Source organism: Artemia franciscana, chromosome 12, assembly GCF_032884065.1.
Source record: "Artemia franciscana chromosome 12, ASM3288406v1, whole genome shotgun sequence".
NCBI classification, from domain to species: domain Eukaryota; kingdom Metazoa; phylum Arthropoda; class Branchiopoda; order Anostraca; family Artemiidae; genus Artemia; species Artemia franciscana.
The window spans coordinates 16746202-16765643 of NC_088874.1; the positions used below are offsets into that span (position 1 = coordinate 16746202).

The 19442-nt window shown below is 34.8% G+C and overlaps 1 protein-coding gene across 1 annotated transcript in view; it reads right to left on the minus strand.

The window, feature by feature from the left end:
- LOC136033763 (AP-1 complex subunit beta-1-like) overlaps positions 1-16281 on the minus strand; it is an 80023-nt gene extending 63742 nt beyond the window's left edge. Inside the window, exons 1-2 of the mRNA XM_065714658.1 lie at positions 16137-16281; positions 1522-1805 (exon numbers count right to left, since the gene is read on the minus strand). Coding sequence (XP_065570730.1) covers positions 1522-1800 — 279 coding nt within the window. The 5' untranslated portion in view covers positions 1801-1805; positions 16137-16281. The remainder of the gene's footprint in view (positions 1-1521; positions 1806-16136) is intronic.
- Between the last annotated feature and the right edge of the window lie 3161 nt (positions 16282-19442).

Consider the following 19442-nt stretch of genomic DNA (forward strand, 5'->3'; position numbering starts at 1 on the left):
ATATACAGTGCCTCTGGGAACAAATATAAAATATTCAAGCCTCATGGCCTTTACTATAGGCACTGCTATAGTGTGGTCTCTGATCTTATGGACCATGGCCTTTACTACAGGCAAAACTGTAGCGTTACCTCTGATAAAGTATAAGTAATAAGAGCCTGTTTTTAAGGAGCCTGTGTACCCAGCCAAAACTGAGCTTGTGCATCAGTTTCCTTAGCTAAAGACTTATAGGTATACATTTATAACCCATCAGAAATAAAAGAAGCTAGGCTTTTTCAGGTCCCCTGAAACTCTTTTCCCTCCCACAGACAAATATAAAATTCCCTTGGAACAAAGAATAGTACCTAAAGTTTCAGTCTTACTGTAAAGCCAAAACCAAGGACACGTGCTTTTTTCTCCTAAAACCACTCTGTGAAAAATGAAAAATCTAGATGCCCATGACCCAGGTACTGTGTGCATCATGCCATCCTCAGAATTATTTTATTAGGCTTCTTGACTATTCTAACCAAAACGACCATATGCAAATTTTGATCTGATTCCACATTTGGTTACAGGAGAGGGGAGTCTGGGAACAAAAAGGCTCAGAAGGCCTCCCTAAGGGTGCACGCCCTTATAAGGGGAAGTAAGTCTTTCACTAATCAAACAAGCATTCTTCTAAGTTTCTACAACCACCCGTTCCACACAAAGTGGCTGGATAAAAAATACATATCCTTGATTAGGATATATTGGGATGACTATTGAGGGGACCAATTCAAGTTCACAGTCAATGCCAGTCTTAAGCATAAACAAAAATAGAAGAAATTTGAAACCAGACCCTTGATTTAACATGGGTTGTCCCTATTTATACATGACTTAAAAGTCACTCCAACTCTTCTCTCTCCCTTTCTCTACACCTGGGGATGTACCTAATTCATCTTCCTTGGCCACCTAGGCAGCAGGCCGAGCATCTTATCACCATTATCTTTTGCACCCACCAAGGCTTTGTCCCTTGTGGTGTACCAGATTACCAGAATCAGCTCTCTCACCCACCTTAGCTAAGAAAAAACTCCATAAGCCTACCAATGTCTGGTTCTTAGTCAAAGTGTTTCTTCCTTATCTACACTATAAATATAGAAGAGCTAGCAGAGCATGTCCCTTGCTTCTCCAATAGGATTTGTAGTACCATAGCAATGAAGACACAAGTTGAAGCACACCAATCAAAACAAAAGTGCTATCTGAGATTTAATCAAACCCAAGTCCTCGTCAATCATTTAAGATCAATTACAAATTTTCCATTTTTACTCCAAACAATGATTTCTTTTTTTTTTAATGCAATCCAAGAGACTAGAGAAGAAGAATTGAAACTTACAAAATATTAGAATTTGAGCCTATCAATGAAATTTTTTCTGGAAACAAACGGCAGCTATCCCTCCCTCTTTTGGAATAGAATAATACTATTAATCCCCATTTCATCTCCTTACTGCTAAACTTTTTTATAATTTAGACCTAATGCTTACATTCAGAAATAAAATTAAGCTGTCTTACCTTGACAAATGTATTGACAGCCATAATTGCCATATCAGGTTGGCTTTTTGCATAATTCATCAAATACAAGTAGACCAATTTTTTCAATTCTAAATTATCAGTCTGCATGCAATTAACAACATCTGGAAACAATGCTGAGACATCTTTGCCAACTGTCATTGAAGCTATTACTTTCTTGACTGCTTCTCTCTTCTTTTCTTTCTTGTCACTATTCAGCTCTGATTTAAGCTCAAAAATCTCACCTTTTTTGGTGGTTGTGAAGTATTTGGCATCAGTCATCTTGTCTGAAAATATGGAGAAGTACTATTTCTGTTATTTCAAATGTCAATATACTAGTGTTGGGCGATAATTTGTTTCAACGATATATCGATATTTTTACTTTTGATATTCAATAATCGATATATCAATTTCCGCATTTCTGATCAGTTTCTTGCTCAGGTTAACTTTAAGTTTTGGCAAAATTCGATGACAAAATTTGTAATAAAAGAATATTTTGCACAGTCTTTTTTTACAAATTTTGAAAAAATACAAAAAAAAACTTCTATTACATGAACGAATATTACAAAAACCATGATTTGGAATTACTTGGGCTCAGGGTAGAGAAAAATAAGCTACTGGTTATTTTTGGCTATTCTAATCAGCAACATGTCAATATGTTTCCCTGAAAATTTGTTCAGCATTTCAGTCGTTAAATTAAAACTGTTTTTTCAACTAAAATTAAGTAGTAACACTTAAAAAATGTTCCGAATATAAGGGATATATCCCATCCTCAACACCCTACTCTTCATGCCAATGTTTCCTTTTTTATGTTAATAATTTCCTTACTCTAATTAGATAGCTCTTACAGGGGTGGATCTACAGCAAAAGCCTTGGGGGAGGCAAGGGGACAAGGGTGCCAATGAGCAAAATGTTGGGGGGGGGGGGGGGGGGGAACGTGACAAAGGTAAAAAAAAGAGTAAAAAAGAAAAAACAGGATAAGAAGGCACCAGAAAAAACCTTGGATACACCCCACCCTCCCTGGATCTGCCAGTGAACTCTTGTGTTTGGAGTTGTTCATAATAATTGGGACAAAAAAGTCAAAATTATCGTAAAGAGCAAGTTGTTGAGGAGGGGGATCGGCCCTCATATATGTGATAATTTCTGTTCGTTTTAAGTTTCAATATTGCTCCTCACTTGCAGTTGAAAAATTAGTTTTTATTTATATAATTTCTGATTGCTTTTAAAATAATGCCAAAAAATTCGCCTTTTCCCTCCATGAGAAATCTCCCCAAGAAAATCCCTCCTTGGAAAGTTCCTTCCGCGTAAGCTCTCCCATCTCCAGACAATTCCATCCCTGCTAAAAATTCTCCCAAAAAACTTCTTGTGGACAATTCCACCTGAAAAAATTTTTAAACCTACTTTTGTCTAAAATAAGAATTTTTTAAATTGTTTTTAATTTCTAGCTGTTTTTCAAGTCATGCCGAAAATCCTCCCTCCAACAAAAATTTTCCTGGAAATCTCCCCTTCCAATGTCTTGATGGAAAATTTTTCCAACGTAAAATTCCCCCGTAGAGAATCCCTTCCGCAGAAAAATCCCTTCTATGGGAAAATCTCCCAGACAATCTCAACTCCTTTGAAAATTTTCCCTATGCAATTTTTCCAGAATATTTCCACGTGTAGAATATTCTAGTAAATTCCTCCGCCCTTGTGTATAGTTTGCCTTTGAAAGTTCTTCTCAAGAAACTTCCCTCGCCACAGAAAATTTTTCCCTTAGAAAATTCTCCCGGCATAAAAATTCACTCTCCCCCAAAAATATATGTTTACTTCCCGATATCAAATATGCAATATCTTTTTCAAATGTCCTTTTCTCCAGGGACTTTCAGGGTCGTGTCATCCCTAGAGGCATCATGATACTAGACCTTCCAACTATGCTGATCAAAATGGCTATTTCTAAATTTGATCGGATGGCTTTGGGATAAAAGGACCATGGGAGGGAGGAGGACTCTAGTTGCTCCTCCAATCGTTTGTCACGAAATGGGGAACTAGAACTGTAATTTTCGTTCGAACGAGCCCTCTTCCAATCTTACATGACCATCGGTTCAGTACGATCACTCTGGCAAAGAAAAAATACACACAAACACAAAAAAGAACAGAATAAATAAACACTTATTCGTGATCTTTTATCTGGCAAGAATTACAAAATTACACATTATTGCAGACAGAAGCTAGAAAACCTTGAGGCATGGTTTTCTGATATGCCGAATCTGGGGGCGTAATTTTTATTTAGATGCACTGACTTTTTAGGAGCGTTTCCACTCTCTATAAAAATCATACGAATTTTCTAAGGCTCTTAGCTTTTGATGGGTACATGAAACTTGATGAATTTCATATATCTGGAGTCAGTATAAAAATCCAATTAATTTGGTGTATCTACTGTTATAAAAATTCCATTTTCTAGAGTTTCTGTTGCTATTTGGCCTAGTTGGTCCTTACTTATGCTTTGTTACCATAAACTATTTGATTAACTAATCACACTTGGGATCCACTCTCAGAAAGGTGGCAGGCATAGATATTAATTTCATGAACCTCTTATAGGTATATCTTAGATCTATATTACAGGACTTTCATGACTTGAGTGGATCAGTTTTTCTTGGAACTAAAGACTCCCTACTGAAAATCTAGACAGCGTGACCGATACAGGTGCTGATGAAGCTTGCCTGACATTGACTATTGAAATTTCGTCTTGTAATCCCCACGAACTGGCTTGATCCTGCAGTGGCTGAATCATGGAGACTGTCACGGCACTTGCATCTACTGATAAAGATTTCAGAAAGGCACATTCCATGTCTCTAGCTATTTTACACTCAACTCAGAGAAGATCGTCAGGTTTAATATATGGTTTCTAGAAACACAGATTAAGGTATGTGGCAATTTTGACTAGTGTGATCTGAACAAGGCCTATAAGCCTAGGAGGTATTTTATCTATCCAAGCCTTTTGGAGGTTTTCAGTAACATTTGAAAGTCCACCCGAACTAAACGTACTTTGAGAATGGGTTATACCATCTTATGGATATACCTATGCATGCTGTGTATCAGCATATAAAATTCAGTATATTGAATTCTTCTTCTCTGCCATTTGCAAAACAATTTTCCATGTTGGATATTTTCTGTTGAACGTTCACCGGTAGATACCAGAAAAAGCTGAAGTAATATCGTTTTTGATATCGACATTTATGTTTCGATATTGATATTTAGTGCGATGTATCCATATCGATATCTAATATCGCCCAACCCTACAATACACATCTCATTAGTTTCTAGGAATCAGGGGGCAGGAACGTTTGAGTGCATGAATCTACTCATTTCTTAACCAAAGCACTGAATTATCCACCACTTGCCTATTTATCAGAATTGGAAATTTTTGAAGGCAACTCTCTGTTTCTTTTGGACTGTAATTTTTGGCAGAAGAATTTAAAAGATTTTTACCTGAATTTTGGTTCCAGATACATTTTTTTAACTGACTTTAATAAAATAATTTCTAGTCTTGCAAGTAGGGAAGAAGTAGAGACAAGACATGGAAATCCTAAACAAGCCCTACCCTAGCCTAACAATTTTCCTGGCAAACAAAGTGCTGCTGATCAACAGGCTTACCCAAGACTTCAACTGCATTTTAAGTTGAGTTTTCTTGTAATATTTAACCTTTTGTTGACAGTTTTATGTTAAACCTGGAATATGCCCCATCACCTACTGAGCCAGGTACTGAAAACAACAATGTCCTTAACTTGTGTGTAACTATCCTAATATTGCCTGAAAACACAGTTTTTTCCATAGAGTCACAAAAGCAAGATCTTTATTTTCTTCTTTTACAAAAAAAAAACGTCCATAATACGGAGCATTTTTTTAAATGAAGTAATGGTTTTGAAAGACATTTAGCCTAAAGGGACTTCTTGTCAAATTATCCATTGAAGGATTCAATTTTTTTTTTTTAATTAGAATTATGAACCAACCGCCGATAGGAAATAAGCAGCCAACAAAAAAGAATACAAATCAATGAAATTCATAATATTATGCTATAGCATAGATATCAGATAACAAAATAAAAATATATCTATTTAATACTCGGTTTTATCATAATAATTGGTGTTGTTCCAAACCTTAAATCAGCAGTAAACAAGCACATGCTGAGACTAGACTTCACTTGTGCCTTGTGATAGTTTGATAACTTCACAATCAGTTTTTTGTATTTATCATTGCACTGTTGGTCTTGGGCCCCTTATATGTTGATTACATAAAAAAAAACTAGTTTTTTTTAACTGAAAGTAAGGAGCGACATTAAAACTTAAAACGAACAGAAATTACTCCGTATATGAAATAGATTGTTCCCTCCGCAATCCCTCGCTCTTTACGCTAAAGCTTTTAATTGTTTTAAAAAGCAGAATTGTGGCAAAGAGTCAAACTTTAGCGTAAAGAGCGAGGGATTGCGGAGGGAACAATCTATTTCATATACGGAGTAATTTCTGTTCGTTTTAAGTTTTAATGTCGCTCCTTACTTTCAGTTAAAAAAAACTAGTTTTTTTTTATGTAATTTCTGAACGTTTTTGAATTAATGCATGTTTGATTTTGACTCTCCACACGTAAACTATTCAAATGAAATTTGCATATTAATTCCTTTTTTGGCTAAATGGCTTTCTCTTAGTTTTGATCATACGATTTTGAGAAATATGGGATGGGGAAGGAGGCCTAGTTGCCATGCAATTTTTCCGTTACATAAAAAGGCAACAATTAATTTTAATTTTAACGATTTTTTTTATTAGCAAAAAATATACGTAACTTTAGAATTAACTTACGTAACAAACTTTTATATTCTTTAATTATTATTATGTATATGAGGGGGTTTGTACCCTCGTTAATACCTCGTTCTTTACACTAAATCGTAAGTTTTGTCTCAATTCTTTAAGAACGACCCCTGAATCAGAAAGGCCGTAGAGTATATAGTTGAAATTAATAAAAATACTTTAGCATAAAGAGCGAGGTATTTATCTCCTCCTAAATACCTCGCTCTTTATGCTAAAGTATTTTTAGAACCCCTCATATGCGTAATAATCTCTGTTCGTTTTAAGTTTCAATGCTGCTTCTTCCTTTCATTTGAAAAAACGTTTTCATGTTTATTTTTCATTGTTTCCTTATAGTAATGCTAGAGAATCCTGCGCCCTTTTCATTGAATTTTTCTTCCCCCATGACAGATTCCTCCGAGGAAAGATCCTCCAACATAGCCCCCTCTCCTCAGCTCCACCCCCAAACAAAATAAAATCCCCCTGAAAACGTCTGTACACTTCCCAATAACCATTACTATATGTAAACACTGGTCAAAGTTTGTAACTTGCCGCCCCTCCCCCAGGGATTGTTGGGGAGTAAGTCATCCCCAAAGACATAGTTATTATGGTTTTCAACTATGCTGAACAAAATGGCAATCTCAAAATTTTGATCCGTTGACTTTGGGAAAAAAATGAGCGTGGGAGGGGGCCTAGATGCCCTCCAATTTTTTTGGTCACTTAAAAAGGGCACTAGAACTTTTCATTTCCGTTAGAATGATCCCTCTTGCGACATTCTAGGACCACTTGGTCGATACGATGACCCCTGGGGAAAAGAAAAAAAAAAAAACAAACAAACAAACAAATAAACACGCACCCGTGATTTGTCTTCTGGCAAAAAATACAAAATTCCACATTTTTGTAGATAGGAGCTTGAAACTTCTACAGTAGGGTTCTCTGATACGCTGAATCTGATGGTGTCATTTTCGCTAAGATCCTACGACTTTTAGGGGGTGTTTCCCCCTATTTTCCTAAATAAGGCAAATTTTCTCAGGCTCGTAACTTTTGATGGGTAAGACTAAACTTGATGAAACTTATATATTTAAAATCAGCATTAAAATGCGATTCTTTTGATGTAACTATTGACATCAAAATTCAATTTTTTAGAGTTTTGGTTACTATTGAGCCGGGTCGCTCTTTACTACAGTTCGTTACCACGAACTGTTTGATTTATCAAGAAAGGGGTCTTTTCCAGGAAGTTTCTTTTAAATGTCAGTTTGATGAGGTATTGTAGGATTAGGGAAGGTATTGTAGGTCTTTCTATTGTAGGTGTTGTTAATTCAAGTAGAAGTATTTTCAAGCTATCTCTCTGTTTTAGAATTGTTTTCTTTTCTTTAGTGCTAGTAATTTTTTTTGTATGTTTATTGTAAGATGTGTATGTGTTTTCTTTGTGTTTATTGTATTGTCTTTTTGTTATGACAGGCACTGAGTGTTTACCACTTTGGGTGAAAATAAATAAATAATGAGTTGATAAAAGAAGTGAGCACACCATATAATTAGCAATGTATGTCATCAAAAGGCATGAGTACCCCAAGGATCCTTTCTTGGGCCATTCCTCTACCTCATCTATGTCAGCAGCCTCTACTGGCTTTTTAGCACCCCTAACTTCCAGAGTCTTCTGTGGATTGTGTCAGAACATTAACTCTCAGGCTGCATTGATGTCTGCAGCTGATAATCAGAAAGAACTGGTGGCAGCATTCATAGTACTGGGACATGTCCCACTACATACCACTTGTGGTATGTACTCGGACATGTCCCAGTACCAAGGGTGGTCATTCAAAAAAATCATAACAAAAAAACCCTTGGAGATCCCACTCTGAAATTTTCACCAGTTGTTTAGAACAATGAGAGCTTTGTATGAAAAAAGGCACATAAAATTCTGTCTGGACAAACTGACCCAGGTGAGGGTTACTAGATTGCATTTGCTCATATTTTGCTGGTTAATTAAAATAACTATTTCTAGGTGCTTTTTTCAGAAAGAACTTTCAAATAGCTTTTATTTGGTATTTTACTTTTGTCTCTAGGTGCAATAGGAGCTGAGATACAGCAGTTTAATCATTGGCCAGTTGGTGTAGATGAGGCAGTTTGGGTTGATGTTCAATGACCCATATCTTAGACAAAAAATGTTCAGCAAAAAATCTAAAATTTTGGTTTTGGGAGTTTCTCATAGGGGTCTATCACTGTGCCCAATTTCATCAAAATCAAAGACAATGATGCAGTATTTTATTCTAAAGTGTGTTGATTTGATATGGAATGCCCCTATTGTAATTCCTGTTCGTTTTGAGTTTTATTTATTTATTGACAGCGATTTGAAGTAGTTTTATGCTTGGAAGATTATTTGCCTTTATTTTTTGCTCATTCTTAACTTAATGAAGCTCTTTACTTTTCTTTGAAAAACTTGTTTTGTGTAGAAAGTTTTTTAAATTAATTTCTGTTTGTTTTTTATTGACATAGTCTTTTACATGGAAAAAAAATAATATTTTATATCTTTTAAGTTTTGTTCAATAAGAATCCATAGTATGGGTTGCTATTTGCATGTTGGAGAAACTTTTTCAACAAATTTTGATTCTGACACAAACAGTATTTTCAAATTTAATTTTATAGCTTCTGAGTCTGACCTAATAAACAAATCTTAATATCAATCTCAAAATATTCAAATTATGATCTTTGACAGCCTGGATACAATTACACTCTTTTATTTATTCATAATTGTAAGAACAGAAGTAGTAATAGTAGTATCCACAAAAGTATCAATATAATACCCCAGTTGTTCTCAATATAGTACTGAAGTGTCTTATTGGGAGCAATAAATACAATGCCTTTTGATTTATTTTAAAGCAACATTTAGTTTTAAAATATAATGGCCCAACTGCATAATTGTGAGGGGGGTTGGCATGCCTTACATATCTAAAGACATAGTTGCTGGACTGTTCTACTATGCTGCACAAAGTAGTTGTCTCAAAATTTTGACTGGATGTTTTTGGAAAATGAATGGGCTTGAGAAAAGGGCTGCTTGTTGATTTTGAATTGGATTGACTCCTTTAAAGTTTCAATGACATTTCTAGCTGTCATAGAGTGGTGTTGCCTAAAATTTTTGCCTAAATATCCTTAGTTTTAATAGCAGTAGTAGTAGTAGTAGCTGCAGCATTAATTGTAATAGCCTAAGCTTTAGCAGCAGTAGTAGTAATAGAAGCAGTGATAACAGTAACAGTAGCAATAGTATGAGTAGAAGCAGCAGCATTAGGATGTAAATATTTTCTTTTGGTTAATTCAACATCCCTGACAACAAGCACCATTAGTTTCAACTTTGCACACCAAACTGTTCCTAAGATATTGCTGTTATACCCATTTGACAACCTGCATACAGAGGGCGTATTCTGATTCAGTTCATCTTCCCCCCTCAAAATTTCTTGAAAATTTCACCTTCCTGCCCTTAGGCATAATTGCAATAGTAGTCACAGTAGTAGTTTTATCTACAGGTAGTATTATCTGAAGTTTATATGATCACCCTTCCCATATAAAACTTATATGTGCTTGGGGCATAACTTATAACCCTTGCCCTGAGGGCTGTAGGGGGGGGGGGGGGGATGTCATCCTCAAATACATAATTTCTGGACCTTTCAACTGTGTTGAACAAAATGGCTATCATAGAATTTCGATTGGATTTGTTTGGGGGGAAATATGGGCGTGGGAGGGGGTTAATTGCCCTCCAATAACTTTTGACAATTAAAAAGGGCACAATTCCTTTCAATTTCCAATCGAATGAGCTGTTTCTACGACAACAAATGGCCATCTCATAATTTTTATCACATGCATGTTGGGGAAATACAAGCTGTGGGGGTGAGGGGTAGCCACCCTCTGATCACTATGAATCTTAAAAGGGCACTAGAACTTCTGATTACCAATCCAATGAGCCTCCTCCGAAGTTCATACGATCACGCTCTCTATACATACCTTACATGCCCCCAGGGCACAACTTACAACCCTTGCCCTGAGGGATGTGGGGTTGTCATCTCAAACATAGTTTCTGAACCTTTCAATTATGTTGAGCAAAATGGCTATTTGAAAATTTTGATTGGGTGTGTTTGGGGAAAAGGTGGGCATGGGAAAAGGGGTTGGTTGCCCTCATATCAGTTTTGACTATTAAAAAGGGCACCAGCCCTTTCAATTTCCAATCAAATAAGCTCTTTTCGAAGTTTCTACAACAACAAATGGCAATCTCAAAATTTCCATCAGATACATTTCAGGAAAATATGAAGTGTGTGTGGGGAGGGGGAGTATCCACCCACCTATCACTCTGAATCTTAAAAAGGGCACTAGAACTTCTAATTAACAATCCAATGAGCCCCCTCCAAAGTTAATAACGATCACCCTTTCTACATATAACTTATATCCCCCAGGCCATAACTTACAACCCTTGCCCTGAGGGCTCTGGAGGGAGGGGATGTCATCCTCAAAGACATAATTTCTGGAACTTTCATTTACGTTGAACAAAATGGCTATCTTAGAACTTTGGTTGGATGTGTTTGTGAAAATCGTGGGCGTGGGAGTGTGGTTAGTTGCCCTCCAATCAATTTCTACTAATGAAAAGTGCATTAGCCCTTCTGAATTTCCAATCGAATTAGCCTTTTTTGAAGTTCCTACCACAAGAAATACCCATCTCAAACTTTTATCAGATACATTTTGGGAGAATACAAGGTGTAGGGGATGCATTCTAAAACCAAAATAAAAATAAAATAAAATAAAAATTAATATTACATTGTGTCCACATTGCTCTTTCCTTAGACTGCCTATTATTACTGTTTTTCTATGTGGATGTCCACATTTGTATCTCCACTTGTATCTGTTCACTGCCTTCAAGAGAAAGTGCCTAGAGTTCTACAGTTGACTATAAACATTTCTATTGATCTCCTGTAGACAAAGGGTATTATGATTTTGTCCACATCTTTGCTGGTATATCAATATTTCCATGGTAAACTTCCATCATGCTTTTTTGGATTGCTTCAACTGATAAGGATATAAATCTGCATGTAGCTCATCACAGTATATTGTAATGGTTCCAGCCACTTTCTTGTGGTTTGCTCAGATTTTGGTCAGACTATCAATGCAGGTCATCCTTGGAACTCAATTCCTGCTTAGATCCAGCTGTCACAAACTCTTGGTTACTCTAAGAAACACTTTTTGTAAGTGGTTTTGTTAAGAGTAAATGTTATACATGATTTAGTTATATATTTCAATTTATTTGCTGAGTAATGCTTAGTTAGCAATAGTTCCTTGAGTACATTGAGACTATTTTGGGATGATTTTGACTGCTGGGTGATGGGGAGATTGCCATATTTGTGGGAACAGGTGACAAGTTGATTTTTTATTCTTTATTTATTTATTTTCAGGTGTTTTTTAATTGAGGTATGTTTCAGGTTAGGGCTTAAGTCTAATTGCCACTCTCATAATACTTGTAGCCTACAAGGAAAGAGCTGTCTACTCCAACTTCTATTACTGCCAGGTTTAAGTTCTGGTTTATACATCAAGGAACTAAATGGCTTGATAAATGTTTTTTTCATTGACTCAAGTAGCAGCTCAACAAGAAAAAATGTAAATGGTGATTTGCATTATAATTAGTGATTGCATAGTTAATTCATGCAAATAATGCACAAACATAAACTTGTTTTATAGACAACTTGTTTTTGCAAGTTCTCTATCTGCCCTCTCAGAAGAATCTCAGAAGTATCTATGTATCTGATAATTTCAGCTGGTTCACATTCATTACTTAACTGTGTAGTTTGGTTATCAGTTAGAAATCCAACTGAGAAGGTTTTCAGACAATTGCAGACAAATGGATAAAATGTAATTTTATCCGTTTTGGATAAAAGCATTATTACAGAATGCATATAGAAATGCATTATTACAAAAAAAAATTGAAAAAAGGAAAATCTTGCATTTTGCACAAAAACTTCAACCAATTAAGCAATTGATTTTTCATGAAAATCTTCAGGCTATGGAACAAAAGACCTCTAAATGATGTCTGTTTTCCTCCATATTTTTGAAGAAGAAATGAACAAGTCAATCATCCAGAGCTTGAGACTATTGAACCAGAAGTCCTCATTTCTTAGAGTCATTTTACTTTTGTAAACATGCATGGCCTGATGTTTTGAGGTTTCTGCTGGAAATTCTCTGTTATCTTAGGAATGAAGTATAAGTTTTTTGGGAAATTCAAAAGATGATTTGGCAATTGACTGTTAAACAAAACACACTCAAGAATTATGCTGTTTAAGATCTGACAGAAATTGATTTGACTCTCTGGGATTGGTCATTATTTGCTTATTTTGAGTGAGAAAAAACTATGATGTATGTATATTTTTATTAAATATTTAACATATAGAGCTGGTTAGGGTTAGGTATTTAAAATATTAAGTTCTGCCTGGCCTGCTTTCCATAATTCTCTGTTGCAGTTTCAATAATTTTGTCTCTAAAGCATTATAATATCATCATGTTTTGGTATGTTTAGTTAGGATTAGCATAACTTCACTTATTGGATGTGCTCTATTTAACAGACAAGTACTAATGATTTTTCATTTGACTGAAAAACAACTTGTCAAAGCAAGTGCTTTTTGAATTAGTTTAATATGTCCTGTAAATTTTTTCCTCTCCCCTTTTGAAGCTTCTTATGATTTGGAGTTGCCATCCCTTTATCTTACTCAAGTTAGGTGTTCAGCACCTTTGCAAACAAGGCAAAAGAATTTATTGGACTGCATAATGTATTTTTTAGATAGTCAGTTGGCTGGTTTGAAACAGGTTTGAAAAGAAAGCCAAAGTAGAATTTTGTGCATAGTTAGAATTCTTCTGAGTAATGTAAGTAAAGTAAATAAAAGACCCAAAAAAAATATCACTCATGGAAAATATCCCCCTGTAGAAAATACCCACCTCCTCCCATAGAAAATAAGGCTTTCCAAATTTGTAAACTTCATTTGAGTTATTTTTCTGTAGGGGGAAACTTTTCTATGTAAAACTTGAGAAAAAACCAGTTTCTTTGTTAGGTTTCTTTCAGTTTAGCACAAGACAATACAAAGATAAGTGACATAATAGATGGGAAATATATTTTTCTAACTTTTTTAAAGCATTGTAAAACAGAGCCTATTATTCTAATTAAACTGCCATTGTGCTTCAGCAGGTGTAGCAGGTCTGCATGCAAAATGTGTTAGGTACAATTATTCTGCATATTACAAAGTAAGAATTTTTTTGGACAACAAACTGTCCAAATGCTTTATCTCCCCCCCCCCCTTATGTGCAAATATATAGCCAAAATTATACATTTCTCATATATTCTTTATTATTTTCCAAGCATTATTTACGGGGGGGGGGCTAAAACAATTCTTACTTCATAATATGGTGAATAATTTTAGTTAACAAATTTTGCAGGAGGAGAGCATTTTGCAATTCCCAGTTTTTCACTCTTTAAGCAATTTAATGTGAACTTTTCCATGCATGGAAACATTCAATTTTTTCTACATAAGTGTGATAACATCATTGCAATACTGCAATAATGTATACAAAATTACATCACTGACATAAATCTTTTTTCCAAAATTCTGGCTCTTAACAAATTTTCTCAAACTTCTGAACTTTATAGATCTTTTTTAGGTGAGAATATCTCAGGATACCAATATCCCTTAAGAAATATGGAGGCTTTTCAGGAGAAAAAAGTAAGTATATAATTAGTGTTTGTTTATAAAGATAATATATATATATATATATATATATATATATATATATATATATATATATATATATATATATATATATATATATATATATATATATATATATATATATGTATATATATTATTTAGTTGTAGTATATTAATAGATGAAATGAAATCTGGAATTATGAACCAAATAATAATGAGAAACAAGCATAAACAGTAATACATATCTAATCATTTCATAGCAAAAACCCATTCTTTGAATACTTGCACACCTAGCTTAAAAACTATCCAAGGTAGCAAAACACACCTTGTCTAGAGTTTACCAAATAAAATTTTACATTTTTGCTACAAAAGTCTTGCAATTTTGTTGGCCCCTTTGAAGCCTTGCTCAGGGTATTTTTCCCTTCTTGTTGACCCTTCAAAGGCATAGTACTTGGCAGAAATATGATAGGAGAAAAAGAAAAATACTATTAGATTCTCTGTCAAATGTACTTTCTAATATAATGCTTTTCAAAAGACTTTCTTGGGGCACAGTTTAGGCTCTGAAAACAGTTCTGTTTTTTCCATGGTTCAAGAAGAATTACAATTGGGGATACAATTTTAAGGGGTTGTCATTATGGTTACTACCCTCTCTCCTACTTGTTTTGTTATGGCTTGATCTATACTTTACTGAAAGGGTTTGGGGGTTCAATGTACAACACCAGTTGGTGCTTGCAAGGGTTTCATTATTCAATTGGATTTTACTGCATTTTGATTGCATTTTCCACAAATCCTTTATTAAGAGAAAAAGTAGTAAAGTGGATGACTTATAATCCATATAGGGAGCTAAATCTGAATGGTAGTTGTATGAATAATAAAAAATGGAAAATCCTGCTAGTTTTGTTCACCTAACTTAACTGTTTTCCAAGATAACAGAATCCCCTCATCTAAAATTCTTTTTCTAATAAAGATAGCCTAATGGAAAACCCACAAAAAAAACTTTTATGCATAGCCTAGGGCTATACCTGCCCCCATTAGGGTGGGGATGGATGGGTCTAGGACACAATTGTGAAATCAGTGATGATTATATTTAGACAAAGGATTGAATCAAAACATAATGGTGATTTGCTCTATAGAAAATGTTACCTAGTATTCAATCAAATTTGTCACCAAGGCCTTCCCATAGCCAAAGCATCTTTTCTAACAAATTGAATCTTGAACTGAAAAACTGTATAATTTCCATTGCACTGAAAGGCATTTCTTCAAATCAACAGAACATAAACATAATATTTAACTAATTGTTTTGATTCAATGGGTAGTTTAAATTTGAAAATGAATAGCCTAATCAGCATTAATGGATGAGTTTTTTAATTATCTTTTGACTTACTAGCCTATTATAGAGAAACTACCAGTGATGACTCAAAATAGTTTTTAAAATATAATTTCATTAACATTGTACAAGCCCAACATTTCCCTTGGCTTTAAACCACTGCCCACTTTACACATTTTTAGTTTGTTGGAGGGGGATTTTAGAAAGCCAAAAAAGGGATGCTCTTTTAGAATTAGGCTAATTCCAAAATATTTCACAGCAGCTTATGACAAAACTAAACATTTACCAAATTTTTCAAATAAAACAAGTAGGCTATTATATTTGGAAAGTACATAAAAAAAAACACCAAGTGGTATGTTTATCTAATTCATACCTCAGTTGGCCTAATTGAAATAGGTTATTTTCAGATTTACTTTTTCCTTCTCAACAGCCCCAGCTCATGGCTTTTATCTAATAAGAGAAGGGTAGACATAACATAATAGCCTAGAGTGTAATGGTAGGTTTTCTTGTTTATTTCTTTTTTTCATATATGACTTCTACCTTACACTACCCAACCTATAACATTATCAATGACCATAAGGGAAAAATATGAAACTCTCCTTCTCTAGGGAATTTCTCTTCATGGAAATTTAGAGTAAAATTTGGAACAAACAGAACTGACATGAGGTCCATCCCCTTTCCAAGAAAAAATTTCATTGCTCAACATTAATCTAGAGTAAAATAATAAAATCAAACCTGGTTGTACTAACTTACTTTCAATCTTTACAATTTAACTGGATTTTAGTAGTAAAAATATCTAAGAGGAAGTAAATAACCAGATAACTTCTATAAATGTTTAGTTCTCAGGAATGACTTTGTTTCTTTTACAAATGATTTACTTTTTAACGATCACTTTAATAATATCGATTTTTACAATAGATGGCAAAGCAGTATTTCGTTACTTCACACATTCTTTTTATTTTGCTTCTTTCGTGCCTGTTTTTTCCACGTATTAATCACGCTCATAACCATATTTCAAGCATTCCATTAAGATTTCTGCATCTTACAATGAAGAATTTGAGACTTCGCCTTCTTTCTGTTGAATTCCAGCTTAGATTTGTCACACGAAAGTAATTTACAATATTGTAACATTTGAAAACTTTCTGACACCAAAAGAGCTTAGTTTGAGCTCTGTACTTAAAGTTATCAACGGCATGGCTTTACTGTTGCCTGAGTAAAGACCCAAGTTTAAATATAGGAGCAGTCCACCACATAATGAAACATGTTGAGAAAATAATTCTTATTTCATAGTATACATAATAATCCCAGTTAGCATATTTTGCACTAGGAAAACCTTATCATTATTTGTTTCCTTGTATTCCCAGTTTTTCAATCACATTTTTCAATATTGGGTCTATTCACCAAGTCTTGAAAATCGTTTATAGATGAACACACAAGACCCATCTAGCTAATCTAACCTAACTTAACCTAATTTATCAGTATTTGCCCATAAACACCTTTATGTTAGATGGCAGTGATGGTGTTTAACTTCCATGTATAGACTATTTGAAAACAAATAAATATAGTCCAATCTGTTTATTCTTCTGAGTTTTCTTTTAAAAATTGTACAACAGTGAAAGAAGTGAAGGCAAAGATTCTCCCACTGTAAATTATATCAGATTAACGACGCTTCTTGACTACTAAGGTCCCTGTATTGGCCCTGCAGTGCATTGCTGTAGCATGATTTGATCTCTGGTTCCCGTATTACCAAGTTAAGGTCAAATCCACTGCACCACCACAAGACAATTAACCAACCTAAAGCCGTAAATTATCAACATCGCTTTCCTGGTGACACATGCGATTGAGCCTACCAATCTTCGATCAGAAAGTGTAGCTCTGTCCACAACGTCATCACAAGGTCTCCCACTGTAAAACATGTTGACTAAGATTATTTTGAATATTATAACACAAGAATTGTCTTCTTAACATGTCTCCTTATGTGGTAGACTGCCCATACATTTATACTAAGATCTCTGGTTGATAACAAAAAACTCGCATCTGCTAATGTTAAATTTTGAGAGAAAACGATTGAAAAAAAAAATTTTTTGAGCTGAATGTATGGAAGACAGAAAAAACTAGATCTACGTTGCATGGGCAACATTGGCGTTGTGGCAGCCTTTATTCGGCTTTTCCGAGTAAATTATTGCGAAAGCAAACTTTGGTTTTGTTTCCTCGCTTCGATTAAACGCTGAAGTTGTTAATCTGTAAGGATCGTAAAATAAATACTAGGTACACCAACTCACAAAAGTTGCAAACCCCTCATTGCAACTAGCAAAAGTTGCAAAACCCTTATCACTGAAGATGATTGTAGCCTAACAGCTATTTATTACTTAAAAGTCCCCTACATGTCTTGCCACCAGAACAATATTGGTCTTACCATCAAATACACCGGAAACAAGTAATAGGTACACCAACTATCAAAAATTGTAAACCCCTCATTGCCGAAGATGATTATGAGCTAACAGCCGACGGTTGCTTAAAACTCCCCTATATGTCTCACAATTGGCATCGGCCTATTTCTGGTTTCAGCGTCTACCTTACTACTGAAGTTGTCAACCCCTTTAAACTTTCAAACTGGTATATATCATGAAGGTATTTTTTTTACCAGAAACTGGATGACATATACTTTGATCAGCTCATCAAGAGCAATCGGCTGCCGTCGAAAAAAAAAATCTATCTTTCTTAGATCACAAGTTGACTTTTTTGTTGTAGGCCAAGTTTCTAACGTCGTCACTTAGAAAGGAGCAAAGGATAAACTCTCTTTTCCTTGGCAATGAGAGAACTTTCAAAGTTTAAGAGGCTTATCTGATACCATTTCTGTATCAGCCTATTTTTGGTTTCAGTCTGTACCTTACTACTGAAGTTGTCAACCCCTTTAAACTTTCAAACTGATATATCTCATTAAGGAATTTTTCTACCAAAAAATGGATGACACATACTTTTATCAGCTCATCAAGAGCTATCGATAGCGTCGAAAAAAAATGATCAGTTTTGGTTCAAAAGTTGACTTGTTTGCCGTAGGCCAAGTTTCTAATCTCATCACTTAGAAAGGAGCAAAGGATAAACTCTAATTTTTTTTAGCAGTGAGAGAACTTTTAAGGTTTAAGAGGCATTTCTGATACCATTTCTCTACCGCAATCCCAAATGCGAAAAACTCAGCTGAAATCACGAACAGAAATAGGTAGAAAGAATAAATTTTAGCCCCAGGCAAGAGTTCTACGAAGCCTTCCGAAATGCAAAGTCATATTCGTCAACCTGGCCTAAGGTCCACACTTTCTGTAAAAACTGCAGAGGTAAGACCCGTAACACTCTCTAGGAATAAGCTGTAATCAGGGTGCTAGAAAAAAAAAAAAAAACGACAAAATCAAAATGTTGCTCTCGCAACATAATGAATTAAACTTCGGTTTAAAGCTGTTAGTCTGGGGGGTAGGCTCTGAGGATTTTTTGTCTTGTTGATTGAATGTTCACTGGTGCACTCCCGGATAGAGCTTTCTGAATTTGTTCCCAGGAATTGTGGTATTTGAAGGATATTCTATTTTGTAATAGATACCCGATTGAATTCATTGATAGAATAATACAAAATGGACACATTAAACACAACAATAGGGTTATTGGGTTTTCAAAGTGCACAGAATTAAATATGCCGAAAAGTTTCATTTCTTTGCCTTATATACCTACGTAAACATAATGCTGATACTTGTTTCCAATCAGTGAGAGCATTAGGTAGTTTGTTTTAATTCTGGGAAGGATTTAACCCGGGGAGATTTAGTTAGTGGGGTGTATAAAATTCCTTGTTCTTGTGGAAAGTTTTGTATTGGTAGAACCCACCAACAATTTATTGGAAGATTTATTGAGCATCGCAAATCAATAGAAACAACCCTACAATTAAGAAAGTCTCCTGAAACTTTTGTTTCGGCTCTGGCTGAACATATATTCTTTCATCCTGAACATTTTATACAATTTGATGAGGCTACTGTTGTTTCTAACGATAGGGTTTTTCCTAGTGGACGTAGGAAGCTA